The sequence below is a fragment of the Protopterus annectens genome, chromosome 6.part1, assembly GCF_019279795.1.
Source record: "Protopterus annectens isolate FY-2018-M chromosome 6.part1, PAN1.0, whole genome shotgun sequence".
Taxonomy (NCBI): Eukaryota; Metazoa; Chordata; order Ceratodontiformes; family Protopteridae; genus Protopterus; species Protopterus annectens.
Window position 1 is genome coordinate 47,233,068 of NC_056738.1, and position 18,416 is coordinate 47,251,483.

General features: G+C 46.2%; 1 protein-coding gene across 1 annotated transcript in view; it reads right to left on the reverse strand.

Annotated features, from left to right (window-relative positions):
• Nucleotides 1-18,416, reverse strand: part of GTF3C2 (general transcription factor IIIC subunit 2) — a 2,978,836-nt gene that overhangs the window by 1,570,452 nt on the left and 1,389,968 nt on the right. The window contains exon 8 of the mRNA XM_044075341.1: nucleotides 11,722-11,949. Within this exon, the coding sequence (XP_043931276.1) occupies nucleotides 11,722-11,949 (228 nt within the window). The remainder of the gene's footprint in view (nucleotides 1-11,721; nucleotides 11,950-18,416) is intronic.

Consider the following 18,416-nt stretch of genomic DNA (forward strand, 5'->3'; position numbering starts at 1 on the left):
GTGCTAGCACATCCTTTCTCTCGTCTTCTCTTGCAGCTTTCTCCTTTGGGTGATCTTTTTAGCAATATCTACTTACTAAGAATCCAAATTTGTAAGTTCTTTTTTTTTAGAAGATGAAAGATGAGTGCCTTAACAAATCTTACTTTAGTATGTTGATTAAAGCTGTAATTGTGCTCAAAGTTTTTGTTATGTAATACTCCACTCATAAGATAACCCCATCTGAGAGTTTCCATTAAACAGTCTATGCACCGTAAAAATCTACTGCCAATCATTAGCGGACCGGAGTTCCACTGTGGCGACCCCTAACCGGGAAAAGTCAAAAGAAGAACAACAACAGTCTATGCTCTTAAGTTAATCACAAAATAAATAAATAAATACATTTTTATGTCCTTGATTAAGGACTCTGGTGACATAAGAAGTACAGTTGTGTACCTACCATAAATGTATATGTTCGAGTGTATTCACTGTTGCAGTCATTACACTTGGGTTATCCTGCTGGCAGGCTACCCACAGTCGGCCAGAATTCCAAAGTCTAGGTCCGGCATCGGTTGCTGTCACCTCTTCCCTGACGTCAGTGCGCCAGGGGAATAAAAGAAGCAGCCAACGCCATTTTCTTCAGTTTTTCTTGCCCCAGATGTCAGTTGCCACCAAATAGGTAGGCTAAAAAAATTATGCCAAGAAGCATGCATGTACTAAGATAAACATTTCCTTCATCTACAAGCAAATACACCCACATAGGTTGTATAGAATAGAGAAGTGCAGAAAAGTCCCAGCAAAGAAAAGGGGGGGTGGTAGGTAACCTGGACTGCAACAGTGAATACATTCAAACATCTACATTTATGGAAGGTACACAACTGTACTATGTTCATCGTGTTTCACTGTTGCAGTCATTACACTTGGGTTGAATCCCAAAGCTGAGGTTGGGTGGCTGGGCCTAAATAGGATTAGGAGAGGCTACAAGGCCCTGCAGAACTGCAGTGGCAAAGCCTGCTCTGGATTTAGAGTAGAGGGGTACGTGGTAGTGCTTGGTGAAAGTGTGCACTGAACTCCAGGTTGCAGCCTCTAAAATGTCTTTGGTTGGTACTCCTCAGAGGAAGGCTGCTGAAGTGGCTGCTGCTCTGGTTGAATGTGGCCTAATGCCCTTAGGCACTGATTTGCCATGTTGTGAATAGCAGAAAGGAATGCAGTGTCCTATCCATTTTGAAATAGTCTGCTTTGAGATGGGCTTTCCTTGTGATCCTGCAGCATAAGCTACAAACAGTTGCTCAGTTTTTCTGAAAGCTTTTGTTTTGTCCAAGTAGAAGCGTAGCCGTCTGTGTATGTCCAAAACATGCAGAAGTCTCTCCCCTTTATTCTGGGGATTTGGATAAAATGTTGGCAAATGAATGGTTTGGTTAAGAGCCACACTGGATACTACCTTTGAAATAAATGTTGGGTTTGTCCTTAGAGAAACCCTGCCCTGATGAAAGGTTCCACAGCCATTAATGCCTGTAACTCTGACACTCTTCTTGCTGAAGTTATTGCTAGGAGCAGAGCAGTTTTCCATGATAAGAGCTTTTCTAAAACAAAATTGAGGTCCCATGAAGGTATCGGTGCTTTCCTTGGGGGTCTTATATTTTTTGCCCCTTTGAGGTACTGTTTTAGTAGTGGATGAGAGAAAATAGGAGGTTCCGTATTGTAATGAGCTGAACTGGCAGAGGCATGGATCTTAACTGATGAGAAGGATAGGCCTTTGTCCAGCATCTCAGTTAGGTATTGTAAAATCTGAGGTAAATCTGGAACAAGTGGTTTGAGTCCTTGTGCCTGGTTCCAAGCATAGAATCTCTTCCATTTTTCTGCATAAGATTTCCTGGTGCTGGGTCTCCTGGCTTCTAAAATGACATCCATAACAGCTTTAGAGACAGGTGTGGTCTGAGTGGCTATATTATCTGCCATGCAGCCAGATTTAAGGATCTGAGTTGACTGTGCATAATCTGATTGTTTTGTTGAGTCAGAAGATGAGGAGTTTGAGGTAAAGCCCAGGCTGGGCCTTGAGACAAGCTCTTTAGGATTGGGTACCAGTGCTGGCGTGGCCAGTCTGGGGCAATCAGAATCATTTTTAGCTTCTCTTGTCTGACTTTTAGGAGCACATTGGGAAGAAGAGGCAGTGGAGGAAAAGCATAAACTGTCAGTGTTTTTCAGCTGAATGATAGAGCATCTACTTTCCATGCTTGTGAGTGATAAGTTCTTGTTCTTATGCAGAATCTCTGTAGTTGGTAGTTGTGAGGGGAGGCAAAAAGATCTATGTCTGGGTGTCCCCATTTTCTTGTTATCATGCTGAAGACCTGTGGATTTAGTTTCCATTCGTGAGAATCCATGGGATTTCTGCTTAGTTCGTCTGCCAGAGTATTTTTTCTTTCCTGGCAGGAATTGTGCCTGCAGATGTACTTGATAGGTCAGTGCTGTGATCCACAAAGTCATGGCTTGCCTGCAGAGGGGGTAGGAATGTGTGCCCCCTTGCTTGTTTATGTACCACATAACTGTGGTATTGTCTGTCTTTAGTAATAGTTGTCCTGGATGTTGTAGATCCTTGAAGGCTGTCAGGGCATGCTGTACAGCTAGCATCTCTTTTTGATTGATGTGAAGAAGCATTTGCTCCTTGGGCCACGTGCCCTGAATACATTTTCCTTCCATGTGTGCCCCCCAGGCATAATCCGATGCATCTGTTGTTATTGTCTGCCTGGCTGTGGCTAAGGTGAAAGGCTGTCCCTTGTTGTGGTGACAGGCCAGTGCCCACCATCAAAACTCCTGTTGCAGGCAGGGAATAAGAGTTATTATTGTTTCCAGGCTGTGGCAATGTTGAGTCCAAACACTTTTTAGATACCATTGTAGTTTCCTCATATGCAGTCTTGCATATGGAATTAGTACAATGCAGGATGCCATGAAGCCCAGAGCCTGCAGAATTTTTCTTGCAGGGAGCTGGGTCTTTGTTGCCATCATTTGAAACTAATGAGTCAGTTGCCTTTGCTTGTCTGGCGTGAGATAAGCCCTCTAGGCAGTTGTATTTAAGCTTGCACCCAGGAATATTATCTCTTGAGAGGGCACTAGTTTTGACTTCTTTTCATTTACTGTGTACCCTAGGCAAATTAGTTATCTTTTTACAAACGCCAGATGCTTTAGTAGAATGTCCTTGCTCTCTGCTTGAATAAGGCAGTCGTCCAAGTAGGGATATATTTGAATTCCTTTTTGTCTGCAAAATGCAATTACTGGTGCCAGGCATTTTGTGAAGACCCTGGGCGTAGTAGATAAGCCAAAGGGCAGTGCAGAGAATTGGTAATACATTGAGCCAGTTATGAATCTGAGGTATCTTCTGCAAGATTGTCTGATTGGGACATGCAGGTATGCCTCCTCGAGGTCCAAAGTAACTAGCCAAGCCTTCTTGCCCAGCATGGGTAGAAGTTGCTGCAGTGTTAACATTTTGAATTTCGGAACATCCAGGAAAGTATTTAGAATTGACAGGTCCAGTACTGGTCTCCAGGCTTTGTCCTTTCTGGGTACCAGGAAAAGTCTTGAGTAAAATCCTTATCCCTGTTCTTGCTGTGGTACTCTTTGAATAGCTCTCATGTCCATGAGAGCAGAAATTTGTTTTTGTGCCTCTGCCCATTTGGTTTTGTGGCAGGTCTGGCACACCTTTTGATTTTGGAAGGGTGTGAAAGTGGAACCTGTAACCCTGAGAAACAATATTCAGTACCCATTTGTCCTGGGTGATCATGTGCCAATTTTGTGAGAAAAGTGCTAGCTTTCCCCCTAAGGGTGCTGCCAAAAGTTAAGTGCTTGGCATTTGTAGAGGGAAGTCATTGGCACTGTTTCCTATAAGGTTGCGATTTGTCTTCTCCTCCTTTGGGGGCTGAAGCACCCCATTGTTTAGGTCTGTATGAGCCTTGGGGCTGAGATCTGCCTCTTGGGCGCCTGTATCTGCCTCTTTGTGGCCTGTCTGACACAGGAAAGGACCAATTTTTAGAAGGCCAGTTTCTGCTAAATCTAGGTGGTTGAACCTGTAAGAAATCCTTTACTGTCTGCATTGATTTTGCTTTATCCTCCATTTTCTTTAACACCTCTTCTGTCTTAACACCAAACAAAATATCATGCTGTAGTGGAGCATCCAATAGTTTTACTTTAACATGATCAGGTAAACTTTGTTCTTTTAACCAAGCATGCCTTCGAATGACAGAGCCTGTAACTGCGTCTCTGCAAGAAGCCTCTAATGAATCAAAACCACATTGCAGAGTATGCTTTCCCACTTGTTCAGCTGCATGCAATAAATCCTGCATTTCCTTATTGTCAGGACATTCTGAGTTTATAAGCATTTTCTGTTTTAACAAAGACATTATATATTGTTGATATTTAAGCATGTGAAACTGGCAGTTTAAAGCCCTTACAGCTAAAGTAGCAGAAGTGTAAACTTTTTCCCCCCATCTATCCAGAGCTCTGGAATCCCTATCAGAGGGGACAGGGTTTTTTGCAGTGGAAGCCTTAACCCCTTTGGGACCCTGAGAAATTGTTTCTGGGTCAGCAGCAGGGTTTTTATAAAGAAATTTATGAGAGTCTGGGACCCTGTAGTACCTGTCTGGCTTGACTGGTGCAGGGGGTAAAGTATCAGGAGACAAACTGGATTCACAGAAAACATCATCAACTATATCAAGCACAGGGGGGATAGCCAGGGGCCTGTGCTGAGGCAATAAAAGAAAATCTCTGAGCCTTTTCTTGGATTCTGAATAATCCTGGATCTCCCAATGGAAATGCTCCCTCATGGTGTGCAAGGTTTCCTCAAAAGAGTAATTCTCAGGCGGAGAAGCTGAAGGTATAGATTCTTCTGCATCAGAGTCCTCATAGGGAGGGAGAGAATATCCCTGATCTGAAGAGGAATCAGAGGAAATAGAAACCTGGTCAGAGGAGTCATAATCAGTGTCTTGCCTAGGCCTTTTATCAGGAGGGGAATGGGAACCCCCGATCACAGTAATTAGGTCCTTGGCCATTTTAAGCATCTGTTTCTTTGGCATGGAAGACTGTCCAGGAGAATGCTGTACTTGTTTCCTTGTCTTTAATGGTGTTTTTGACTTTGCCTTGGCTGCTGTAGTGGACTTAATAGTAAGCTGTGAAAGTACAGTTTTGTACCTACCATAAATTTAGATGTCCGAACAGGATAGCATCTGCAGTCTTAACAAATGGGTTGTCCTGTCGTCAGGCAGCCCTTCGGTCGGCCAGATTCCAAAGTCTGGGTCTGGCCTCGGCTGGTGTCGCACTTCACCCGACGTCATCTCTGCTGGTCTTCGGGTATAAAGGCATCAGCCAACGCCATTTTCCTCAGTGTTTCTTGCCCCAGATGCCAGTAGCCCTCTTGGATAGCTAAATTTTTGGGTAAATGCCAATGTTTCCCAAAAAGTAGAAGGCAAACACAAAAAATATGCATGTATGTACATATATACAAACAAATACACCATAAGAGATCCCCCCCAGCTAGCTATTAGGTGGGCAATACCCTAGGAGTACCACAGAGGGGAAGGAGGGTGGGTAATCCTGACTGCAGATGCTATCCTGTTCGGACATCTACATTTATGGTAGGAACAAAACTGTACTATGTCCTTGAAGGATGCATCTGCAGTCCTAACAAATGGGTAGAATACCATAGCCAAACTAGGGGAGGAGGAATAAGAATTATGGTGTACTTAGGATCCCTTGCAACACAGCAGTGGCAAACCCTGCTTGGGATCTAGAGTATAAAGGTAAGTTATAATGCTTGGCAAATGTATGCACGGAGGTCCAAGTAGCAGCCTCAATAATGTCCTTAGTAGCCACTCCTCGTAAGAAGGCTGTGGTAGTGGCTGTAGCCCTTGTAGAATGAGGCCTTATGTTCTGTGGAATTTGCTTTCCATGATAGGAGTAACAGAATCTTATGCAATTTCCTATCCACTTGGAGATTGTCTGTTTGGAAATTGCTTTTCCTTCCCTTCCTGTTGCATAGGCTACTAGGAGCTGGTCAGTTTTTCTATCGCCCTTGGTTCTGTCCAGGTAGTAGCGCAACTGTCTATGTACATCCAAGGTATGCAGCAGTCTTTCCCCTTTATTCTGTGGATTGGGAAAGAAGGTAGGTAGGTGGATTGCCTGGTTTAGAGACAGTCTGGATACCACCTTAGGCATAAATGTAGGATTAGTTCTCATGGATACTCTATCTTGATGGAAGATTAGGAAGGGTTGTACAGCCATTAAAGCCTGTAGTTCGAAACCCTTCTTGCTGAAGTAATTGCCAGTAGGAAAGCAGTTTTCCAGGATAGGTGTTGAAGATCTGCTGTTGCTGCTGGTTGAATGGAGGAGTGCCAATTTTTCTAGCACAAAATTCAAGTCCCATGCTGGTAATGGTGGTTTCCTAGGAGGTTTTACATTCTTAATTCCTCTGAGGAACTGCCTGAGTAGAGGATGTGAGAAGACAGGGGGATCGAGGCTGTATTCTGCAGAAATAGCTGATGCATGTATCTTGATGGAGGAATAGGACAGGCCAGTATGTAGGAGCTCTGCCAAATACTCCAGGATGTTGGCAATATCTACCTTTGACACATCTTTCCCTCTTTCCGTACTCCAAATGACAAACCTTTTCCATTTTCCTGCATAGTTCCTTCTAGTAGAAGGTCTGCGGGCCTCAAGGATAATGTCTTTAACCCTTTGGGATAAATCTGGGTTAGATGCTCTTATGTAATGTTCCAGGCAGTGAGTTGCAGAGTTTTCAGGTTTGGATGTAAGATGTTGTAGTTGTTCTGAGTCAACATCAAAGGAATCAGGGGTAGAGACCACGTTCCCCCCCGAGACATGCTCCTCAGTAATGGATACCAATGTTGTCTTGGCCAATTTGGAGCTATCAGAATTATCCTTGGCCGTTCCTCTTTGATTTTCAGTAGTACCTTGTGCATCAAAGGAAGGGGTGGAAACGCATATGCTGTCAGGCCTTTCCAATTGAAGGATAGAGAGTCCACCTTCCAAGCAAGAGGGTGGTATGTCCTTGTGCAGAATTTCTTGAGCTGGTGATTGAGTGGGGATGCAAATAGGTCTATTTGTGGCATTCCCCATTTCTTTGTGATGGCCTTGAAGATGTCCGGGTGTAGCATCCATTCGTGAGCATCCAAGGTAGTTCTGCTTAACATGTCTGCTAGGATGTTTTCTTTTCCCGGTACAAATATTGCCTGTAATTGAATGTTGTAGCTCAGAGCCATATTCCACAGGTCTAGAGTCATTCGGCATAGGGGGTATGAATGAGTGCCTCCCTGTTTGTTGATGTACCACATGACTGTGGTGTTGTCTGTCCTTATCATCAATTGTCCCTCTTTGAGGAATGGTCTGAAATTCTGGATTGCTAGTTTTACTGCCAGCATCTCTTTTTGATTTATGTGCAGGTGTAGTTGATATGGAGTCCATAAACCTTGAATGCACTTGTCCAGCATGTGTGCCCCCCAACCGAGATCTGAGGCGTCCGTTGTGATGGTTTGGCTTGCTTGAATGTTGTGGAAAGACAATCCTGGGTTTGCCTGGCATGTCTGAGCCCACCATAGGAACTCTTGTTTCAGGCATGGAATTAGTGGTATTTCGGTTTCTAAGCTGTGCTTGTGTTGAGACCATAAATTCTTTAGGTACCACTGTAGCTTTCTCATATGCAGTCTGGCATGGGGGACCAAGATTATGCAGGATGCCATGAAACCCAAGGCCTGCAGTACTTTCCTTGCTGTTAGTTTGTTCTGCTTTGCTAGTGCCAAGAAGTACAGAGGAAGTTGTTCTTGTTTTTCTGTAGTTAGGAATGCCATCTGTTTTACTGTGTCCAATTCTGCACCCAAGAATGTTATTGTCTGGGATGGTATCAGTTTTGACTTTTTTAAATTGACTGTGTATCCCAGGGCTTGTAGTATGCAAATGACTCTTTGTAAGTCTTGTGTCAGCTTGCTTTTGTTGTCCGCTTGTATCAGGCAGTCGTCCAGGTATGGATAAATTTGGATTCCCTGAAGCCTGCAATGAGCGATTACTGATGCCAGGCATTTCGTGAACACTCTGGGCGCAGTAGATAAGCCAAAGGGCAATGCTGAGAATTGATAATGCTCTGATCCTGCAAGAAATCTGAGGTATCTTCTGCAAATTGGTCGTATGGGGACGTGCAGGTATGCCTCCTTGATATCTAGAGTTACCAGCCAATACTCCTTGCCCAGCATGGGAAGAAGTTGGTGTAGGGTCAGCATTTTGAATTTTGGAACGATGATGAATGTGTTTAAAGCGGACAAGTCGAGAACAGGTCTCCAACTGTTCTCTTTTCTTGGTACTAGGAAGAGTCTGGAGTAAAATCCCTTGCCCTGTTCTGTAGGTGGTACCCTTTCCACAGCTCTCATCTTTGTTAATTGAGCTATTTGTTTCAGGGCTTCTGACTTTTGATTTGGTGGCAGGTTTGGCATTCCTCTTTTTGCTGGTAAGGTGTGGAAATGAAACCTGTAGCCTTGGTCTATAGTTTGCAAAATCCAGTTGTCTCTTGTGATATAGTGCCAGTTTTTTGAAAATAAGGCTAACTTTCCGCCTAAGGGTGCTACTATTTGTTCCCTGGTAGGCGGTGTTAGAACCAAGTCACTGTGATTGTCCTGTTGCAGTGGTAGTGGTTGCATCCGTGCCTCGTTGGTTAATGCCTTGCCACTGGCGTCCCCTGTAGGCACCTCCTCTGGTTTGATTTCTGCCTCTGGAATGTCTACTCCTGCCTCTCTGATTTTTAGAGGAGTCTGGAAAGGACAAATTTTTGGAAGGCCAGTTCCTGCTGAACCTTGGGGGCTGTACCTGTAAGAAATCTTTAACTGTTTGTACAGATTTTGCCTTCTCTTCAATTTTCTTCATTACTTGTTGGGCAGGAGAACCAAATAGACTGACCTTGTCCATAGGAGCATCTAATAGCTTTGCTTTAACATGATCTGGCAAGACCTGCTCTTTCAACCATGCATGCCTTCTTATAACTGTGCCAGTCATGGCTGATCTAAATGAAGCCTCCAGTGCATCATAGCCACATTTTAAAGAATGGTTACTAACCTGCTGAATGTTATTCACCATTTCTAGAACATATTTCTTATCTAAGGAATCATCAGAGGACAGTTTCTTAGTTAACTGATCAAGCATAAACTCTTGGTATTGGATCATATGAAACTGACAGTTTAAAGCTCTAGCTGAGAGAGTAGCGGAGGTGTATACTTTTTTACCCCATCTCTCTAAGGACCTGGATTCCCTATCAGAAGGGAGAGGGTTTTAGCTGAGGTTGAAGCTACTGCCTTAGGCCCCTGGGAGATAGTCTCGGATCTGCAAAGGGGCCTTGTATAAGTGGTGATGAGTGTCCGGTACCCTGTAGAACCTGTCGGGCTTAGCAGGGGCTGGAGGTAAAGTATCAGGAGCAGTGCAAACATCATTAAATGCATCATCCACAACAGGAAGAACTGGAGGTATAGCTAAGGGCCTATGCTGCGGTAAGTGTAAAGAGGTCCTAAGCCTTTTTCTTGAATCTGAGAAATCTTGTCCCTGCCATTGGAATTGCTCTCATGGCATGTAAGGTTTCCCAAAGGAAAATTCCTCTGGTGGAGAGGCAGAAGGAATAGATTCTTCAGCATCAGAATCTTCATAAGTAGAAAGAGGAGCCTCTGGATGGTCTGTAATGTCTGATTCATCAGAAGAGTCATCTGAGGAGCCTGGCTCAGGGGGCTCTGCTCTAGGTCTCTTTTCAGGAGGTTGTGAGGCCCTGTCTGGGTGAGATTGGGATCCTCTTATTAAAGAGATGAGATCCTCTGCCAAAGTAAGCATTTGTGAACTGGAGCTGGGCCTGTGAGAGGGGGGCTTAACAGGCACTGATTTAGCAGTTTTGGCTGCTTTAGCCCTGGCAAAGGCCTTTATAGACATGGCTGCAGGAGGCCTAGCAGCACCACGTGCTGGGGTAGAGACATCCAAAGGGATGGTGTCCGATAACTCTAGAGAAACCACATGAGTAGGCAAAATTTCAGAGGCCGATTCAGCTAGGGTAGAAGGGGCCTCGGTAGTAGTCATGGATTTGGCTGTAGATTGAACCGTTTGCTCGGTTTCGGCCGAAACCGAGACACTCGCGGTTTGCTTTACCGTGGTTTCGGCCGAAACCGAGAGTGCCGGTCCTTTTCTTTGCGTTTAACAATTTGGGTAGTCGGAGTATCCGACGGCATAATGTACGCAAAGTCTGAGCCGAAAAACTGTTCAGCAAACTCCGACCGACGCCTAAGGGTTCGTCGGTTGAAGGAAGCACAGGCTAAACAAGCTGCTACGTCGTGGTCTGGGCCTAAACAAGGTAAGCAGTAAGAGTGGAAATCTTTATGAGGTATTTGTTTCCCACAGGTTAAACAGTTATTTACTTTTTCTGACATCGGCTGAGGCAAGAAAGGGTCCCCAACGGGGTACTTAGCTTTTAGAAGTCTTCGAAGTTGTATTCGGTAGTATTAATCTCTGGATCTGACCGACCGGCACTTGCGAACAGCTTCTGCTTCGGGCGCCACGCGGCAAGAAAGACTGAGGAAAATGGCGTCGGCTGATGCCTTTATACCCGAAGACCAGCAGAGATGACGTCGGGTGAAGTGCGACACCAGCCGAGGCCAGACCCAGACTTTGGAATCCGGCCGACCGAAGGGCTGCCTGACGACAGGACAACCCATTTGTTAGGACTGCAGATGCATCCTTGAAGGACATCGTATAAAAACACCCTCAGAAGCCGATGCCTGCACAGCGGCTCCAGACCCATCTGAGGGAATAGTTTCCGCAGGCCCAATACCTTGAGTTTCCAGAGGCCTAGGTGTCTCCACGTGGGAGTCGGATGCAGCCTGTGGCTCTGAGGTAGCGGGTGTCAGGGGCTGCGAAAGCGCCTCACTGAGAACCGGCGACTGGCCTAGAAGAGGCTTCGTCGTCGGTTTTGGACCTTGGATGCCTGACCTTTTCTTTGTCTTTTTTATGAATTTTGGTCGTCGGTTGTTCCGACGGCATTACGTAGTTAAATCTTCGGCCAAATTAATGTAAAGCAAAATCAAACCGACGCTTAATAGTGCTTTGGTTGAATCTAGCACAAAACCGACAACTAGCAACGTCGTGGTCAGGGCCTAGGCAAGGAATACAGCAAGAGTGAAAATCCTTATGAGGTATTTGCTTCCCACAAGAAATACAATTGTTAACTTTTACTGACATCGGTCTGGAGCAAGAAAAAGTTTCCCCAATGGGGTACTTAGCTTTATTGAAGACTTCAGTTCTGAAATTCAATTTCGAAAATCTCAGGAGTCGGCCGACCGGTACTTGCGAACTGCTTTTGCTTCGGGCACCACGCGGCAAGAAAGAACTGAAGAAAATGGTGTCGGCTGCATCTTTTATACCCCTGGCGCACTGACGTCAGGGAAGAGGCGACAGCAACCAACACCGGACCTAGACTTTGGAATTCTGGCCGACTGCGGGTAGCCTGCCAGCACGATAACCCAAGTGTAATGACTGCAACAGTGAAACACGATGAACATCAACAGTTAAGACTTGAAGAAACTATCATCAGTACGTCAAGCAGTTCAGAACATTGTGTGGTATGCCATTATGTTTTTTTTTTCCCCTCTCAGACAAGTTTCAGTCTGTGCACTGAGAATGAAAATCACTAACACAGCTTATTTCTAGTCAGTTGAGGAAAATGCTTACCGGACTTCCTGACTCAAGCGACCCATCTTCCAAATCTGCAAAAGGCCTGGTTCTGCAAATGGACGGGACATTTGATGTCTATCATCCATCCCTCTATGGCAATAGATAGCAGCATGCTGGCAGGCAGCAGAGCCATCTGGTGTAGGGCACCACTCCATGCACCACACAGGACCACCAACAAATAGCACTGTATCCCATCGTTCTCTATGTGGGGGTAATGACTGGAACCTGAGAGATAGGAAAACAAAAGATTTTGACAGAATTAATGTGGCATCACCATTTCAAGAGAACTAGATAAAACTTCATTTTTCAGCAAGAGCTACCCAATCCAATATCTAAGAATTATTTGTTGTCAAGTCCATTAGCATATTAAACCACACACCACTCTATCCCAAAAAAAGAAATTCCACACTTTGAAGAATGGAAGCAGTTTGCTCCAGAAACAGCCAAAAGAAAGGTTAGACCAAGTACTCACAGGACAATCCTCAAAAGGTGGAAGGAAACACTGCATGACTCAAGGTTTTCACACACACACACACACACACACATGCGGACATGAACATGCACGCACACACACTCACTAAACTGGAAGGAGAAGAATGCCCACTTAGAAGCATGACAGGCACCTTCCAGCACATTTTGCAGTTGTTGAAAGATAACCATTTGAACTGTCAGGACCTGGTAGACAGAGTTCCAAAATACGGAGAATGAATGGCCGAAAGAACAGGCTTACATATACCAAGTTCAAAATGCTATTTCTCAGAATATTCCATTTTCGCCACAGTATGGCAATCTCAGAGTTGGTATATATAAGTTCATGGGGATGTGAGGGATGCAGGGAGTAATGCTTCAATAAGGAGTCGGTTGAACCAACCACATCTAACCTGCTTTCTGCTTGCTCTGCAGGCAATAAAGATAACAGAAAATCCTAATGTTAAGTCTTGTACTTCTTAATGCAAAAGTATGTTAAGGGATACAATACAGTCCACCTCTTAATTCTTAGTCCTGTTGAAGTAAACGATTACTTAGAATATGCAGAAACATGCAAATCCACAACTGCAATGGAAAAAATGAAATCAAACAACTAGACATGTTTTATTCTTACTCACAGTGCATGTCAAAAGTACACAGCCTACATAAAAACAATAAAAGATTATGAGACTGCACAGATACACCTCTCTTACAACATTAAACATCCTCTGCCTTGCATTACTGCAAAATGGGATTAAGTATTTTGTCAATCTGAGATTACATAAAAATACAAAAGTTTCACTAATTCGGCTCTTGTGGAATAGAAGCATATAGCCCTAACTATGGCTCAGGCAACCACAGTGAGATTAGATGCTTGGGCTTTTGATGGATCTTGCCTAGGAGAGGGGGAAGTCTGGGGATGTCCAATGCCACAACCTCACAGAGAAGAGATCACACTGCAGGAAGTAGCCCTGGGGTGGGCATTTGCCAAGCAAGCCAATTTAGCAGTGGCTATCACTCCAAAAACATGGAAAACACTGACTGCTTCAAAATCAGCAAAAAAGAGAAATTTCTTATTCAACCTTTCTAACATCAGAAAGGAACATAACAAGCTTCATTATGCACCCCTTGGTAGCTATTACTAATGGGCTTTATGCTACAGCTTACACATAAGCCATTATTGAACTATGTCAGAAGCATTTATCATCCCCCCTATTTTTCTAAATTTACTACACAGGCTTGGGGTGTGGCATAAAAAAGAAGTTATGTACTAACCATAATGTTCCATCTGAGTAGGTGAACTTCATTTGTCAGCAACCTGTGGGTTTCGTATCAGATACGGATCCGAGCCGGCAGCATACCAAGCAAAAAGATCTGAGCTCCAAGCTCCTCCCCCTGCCCATACTGCACTGCAACCTCCTTCCAATCCTCAGATCGAGTTTGCCACTCCATACATGAAACCAACAAACTAACCTGAGACCCCTAAACCAAGGACAAACCTTCAACTCATGAACTCTGGACATCGAGTTCAGCAAAAAAACGCCAAGGTAAGAGGGAAGGAGGGAGGGGCGGTTGCTGACACATGAAGTTTACCTACTCAGATGGAACGTTATGGTGAGTACATAATTTCTTTATCTGAAGTATTTAACTTCATTTGATCAGCAACCTGTGGGACAGAGTCCCCAGCTACCCGAAATCTTGGGAGGCCCTTAAGAAAGGATATTCCGGAGCACTGCAGAGCCAAAAGAAGCCTTTCCTCTAGACACCAAATCCAGTTTATAATGATTAATAAAGGTGTAAGAAGATGCCTAGGTAGCCGCTGAGCAAATGTCATCCACAGAAACTCTAGACCAGAATGCTGCAGACGTTGTCACAGAACGTGTAGAAATTGCATGAACTCCTACTGGTTCTGGTAAACCAAGCTCTCTGTATGCTTGTAGGATACAAAGGGAAATCCACCCAGCAAGAGTCACCTTTGAAACTGGTTTCCCTAAAATGGGCTTAGCGAAAGAAACAAAAAGTTGATCAAATTTACGAAAGGCCGCCATCCTGTGCAAATAAAAACGTAACTGCCTGTGAACATCCAGCAAATGAAGTTTATATTCCCCTTTGTTCTGAAAATTAGGGAAAAAGACAGGCAAATTAATAGATTGATTAATGTTTGTATCAGAAGCAACTTTAGGAAGAAAGGATGGATTAGTCCTGAAAGACACCTTGTCCTTATGAAACACAAGATATGGGTGTTTCATACAAAGAGCTTGCAGCTCCGACACTCTCCTTGCTGAAGTTATAGCTACCAGAAAGGCCGTCTTCCATGACAAAAATTTTAAGTCAACAGATGCCGATAGCATGAAAGGAGGCACAACTAAGGCCTGAAGAACCGCAGTCAGATCCCACGGCGGGGACGGATTCTTAACAGGAAGTCGCAGAAGAAAAGTGCCTTTCAAAAAAGTCTTACAAATTCTGGCAGCAGCGAGAGAGCCTAAATTGTCCCCTACATGGAAATGAGAAATAGCCGCCAGCTGGACCTTCACTGTGGAGCAGCTGGCTCCTTGCTGGAAGATATGAGACAAAAAGTCTAATACCGCTGGGATCGGAGCGGTAAAAGGATCTAGATTTCTCTGTGAAGCCCAAATGGAGAAGCATCTCCATTTGCTAGAATAAATTTTCCTGGTAGAGGATTTATGTGCCACAACCAAGACAGATTTAACAGGAGAAGAGAAACCAGGAGTCCTAGCAACTAGTGGAACTGGAGCAGCCAAGCTGTGAGCTTCAGGATGTCCAGATTCGGAGGAAGCATTCCCAAGGGATGACGAATCAGATCCAGAACGGGATCCAAGATCCAAGGTGGAGCTATGAGATGAGACCGTAGGCAGGGGACCCAGACTTGACGAGGCCAGAATGGGGCTATGAGGATCAATCTGCTCCCCAACCGGCGAGCTTTTTGTAAGAACTTTATCATGAGCGGAAGCGGGGGATATGCATAAAGACGACCGGGTGGCCAAGCATCAACAAGAGCGTCTCTAGGGCTTTCCCCCGTCGGGGGGGGGTTAGAGTGAAAAACTCGCTGCACTTCACATTGGAAGGTGATGCGAAGAGATCGCAGCAAGGCTGACCCCACTTGAGGAAGATCTGTTCTGCTACACAAGGGTTCAAAGACCACTCGTAGGGAGAAAGGATAGTTCTGCCCAATTTGTCCGCCAAGATGTTGGACCAACCCGGAATGTGCGTTACTTTCAGAAAGCGGTTGGTGGAAAACCCCCATTCCCAGACTCTCATGGCTTCTCAACAAAGGGGATAAGACTTGGTTCCCCCCGTTTGTTGATATACCACACCACTAACATATTGTCTGACTGGATCACAATAGTTCCCAGAGGTAGATAAGCATGAAGGGCCTGCAACGCTAAAAGGACCGCTCTCATCTCTAGAACATTTATATGCAGAACAGTCTCGTTCTGAGTCCACGTGCCTTGAACAGTCCTGCCCTAACAATGCCCCCCCCACCCTAGGCAGGAGGCATCCGTGGTCACCGTGGCTTGGGGTTGGGGTGCAAGAAAGGGACGTCCCTCCTGCAAATTCCGAGATTGGAGCCACCACGTGAGAGAATTTCTGCACACACTGCTCAGAGGGATCGGAAAATCTAGAGGTTGATGAAGAATCGACCACTGAACTTGCAATGTCCAGTGTAAAATTCTCATATGCAGACGAGCACAAGGGGTCAGGTTGATAGCTGCTGCCATGGACCCTAAGGCTCTCAGGACTAATTCTGCAGGGGGTGCAGAGGACTGCAGAAGCACTAACACATGAAGTGTCAGGCTGTGTAGTCTGTCTGGGGTTAAGAATGCCCTGGCCCGACGAGAATCTATTCTCGCCCCTATGAAGTCTAACACTTGAACAGGTTGAAGGGAAGACTTCCTCAGATTTATGGCAATCCCTAGTGGAGGTGATATCCGGAGAAAGAAATCTCTGGCTAGTAAGAGTACATGTCTGGTGGAGGCAGTGAGGAGCCAGTCGTCCGGGTACGGAAAGACCTGAATGCCCTGAAGTCTCATGTGGGCCGCTACAACTGCCATGACCTTGGTGAACACCCTGGGGGCTGTGGTGAGACCGAAGGGTAGGACCCTGAATTGATAATGACTGGCCCCTAGCCGAAAGCAGAGGAACCTCCTGGATCGCCTGTCCATCAGAATATGGTAGTACACATCCCTGAGGTCTATCGAGCACAACCAGTCCTTCCTCCTGCAGGAAGGGTAGGATGGATTGAAGCGTGACCATCCGGAACATTTTCTTGGCAACGAACAGGTTCATTGTTGACAGGTCAAGAATCGGCCTTAGGTCCCCCGTCTTTTTTGGCACCAAAAAGAACCTGGAATAGATGCCTGATCCGGACTGGTCTGGGGGCACCTGCTGGATGGCTCTTTTTTCTAGCAGCTTTTGTATTTCCAAGGCCGCGGCCTCCCTCTGAGTGGGTGGGACGTCTGGGAGGCGCCTTGTGTAAGGAGGCTTGTTTATGAAGGGAATAGAATAGCCTCTGGATATTATTCGAAGCACCCAGCGATCTGTTGTGATGGACTACCATTGGGCTAGGTGCATCGAAAAGTGCCTCGCCCCCGACTGCCTCCAGAGTGGAGCAGTTGGGTAACTCCTCAGGGTTGCTGCGTGGGTCGCTCTGAAAAGGGTTCATGTGACCCGAAGTTCTTCGGCCCCCCTCTGCCTCTGGGCTGGCGTCCACCTTGTCCCACTCTGCCTCTGGGGGAGGAGGAGTCCTGAGCGTTCTGGGACTTCTGAGTTTTCCGGAACCACAGCTTCTTTTGCCCTCGATGGTTCCTGGAAAAGGACCTTTGAGAGTTAGAGAAGCGGATCCCGACGGCTGACAGCATCTTCCCGTCTTTCTCGTTCTGGACAGGCATATCGCGGACAGTCTTCCCGAACAGGGTGGAACTGTCAAAGGGTGCGTTAGCGAAGGATGCCTTGAAAGGTTCCGAGAAGTCGCAAAAATTATCCTCGGCAAACATGGACTCCGGGGGAGACTCGGTGTACTCTTTCACTAGGTCCCGCTGCAGTCGAATTACGTGGGCCAAGTAATTCAGCGCCCTTATAGTAAAGGTGGCTGAAGCAAAGGTCCGCTTTCCAAGATGGTCCATAGCCCTGGACTCCTTGTTTGGTGGGTGGACCGAGGAACTTTCTTGGGAGAGTTCCTTTTTTGTGGCCGCCACCACCACCACCATGGCATCAACCAGGGAGCCTTTGTTCCAAGAAGCTCTATCTGCCGGTGGACTCAATATTCTGTCAGGCGTTTTGTGTACAGGCTCCACAGTGTCCGGTTCCCTCCAAGCTCTGGTGGCAATAAAGTCCACCAGAGGGTTGGCTGGGACACACACCCAAGAGGTAGATGGGCCTGTGTCGAACGCCTCCAAAAATACCGACTCGTCAGAGGAAGGTTTTTGGGCGGACTACCCCCCCATGGTGAAGGATTTCCATAATGTCTCCAAAGGAGATGTCTTCGGGGGGGGTGATTTGGGAGAACCTTCCCCTTCCTCCAAGTCGGTATCCTCGGTGAGGGACTCGGGGGAGTCCAAGTGCCTCCATTTACACTGGTGTTTGTGAGGGACCTCCTCGGGTGGACTCTCCAGGGAGGGCTCACAAATGGTTTCATGTTCCTCCAAGGTAACTGTCTGGGGCGCAACAGACACAGGCTGTCCTTGGGGGGACTGGATTATGGAAGACAAACCTAGCTGCAAGGGAGCAGGGATGGACAGAGTGAGGGGTCTCAATCCTTCAGAGAGAACCCTCTACATGACGTTGAATGCCAAGGGAGACCCAGCCTCCATGAAACTGGTATTCGAGACCCTTGGATCCAAAGGGATCAGAGCCGAGGTTGGAACGGCCGGACCCGAAGGGACTGTATGCCCTGACCACAACTGAGCCGATGACACACTCATCCCCTCAGATCCGACGCCCAACTCTCGGCTCCGAGAGCTCGGATCCGACAGACACGAGGGCATGGCCGGCGACGAGGCCGAAGGCATTATCGGTGCCAACCCCCTGACTCCGGGGCTCCTCGGATCCGAAGGAGCTATCGGGGTAAAAAACGGAGCCGAATTCCCCGCATCGGGGGGGGGGCAGTACCCCCATCTGCAGTTGAGTTTGTAGAAACCTTCGCATCATCCGATCCATGTCTGCTTCAGAGATGCTCAGAGTCGATCTGGAGGACACCACAGACG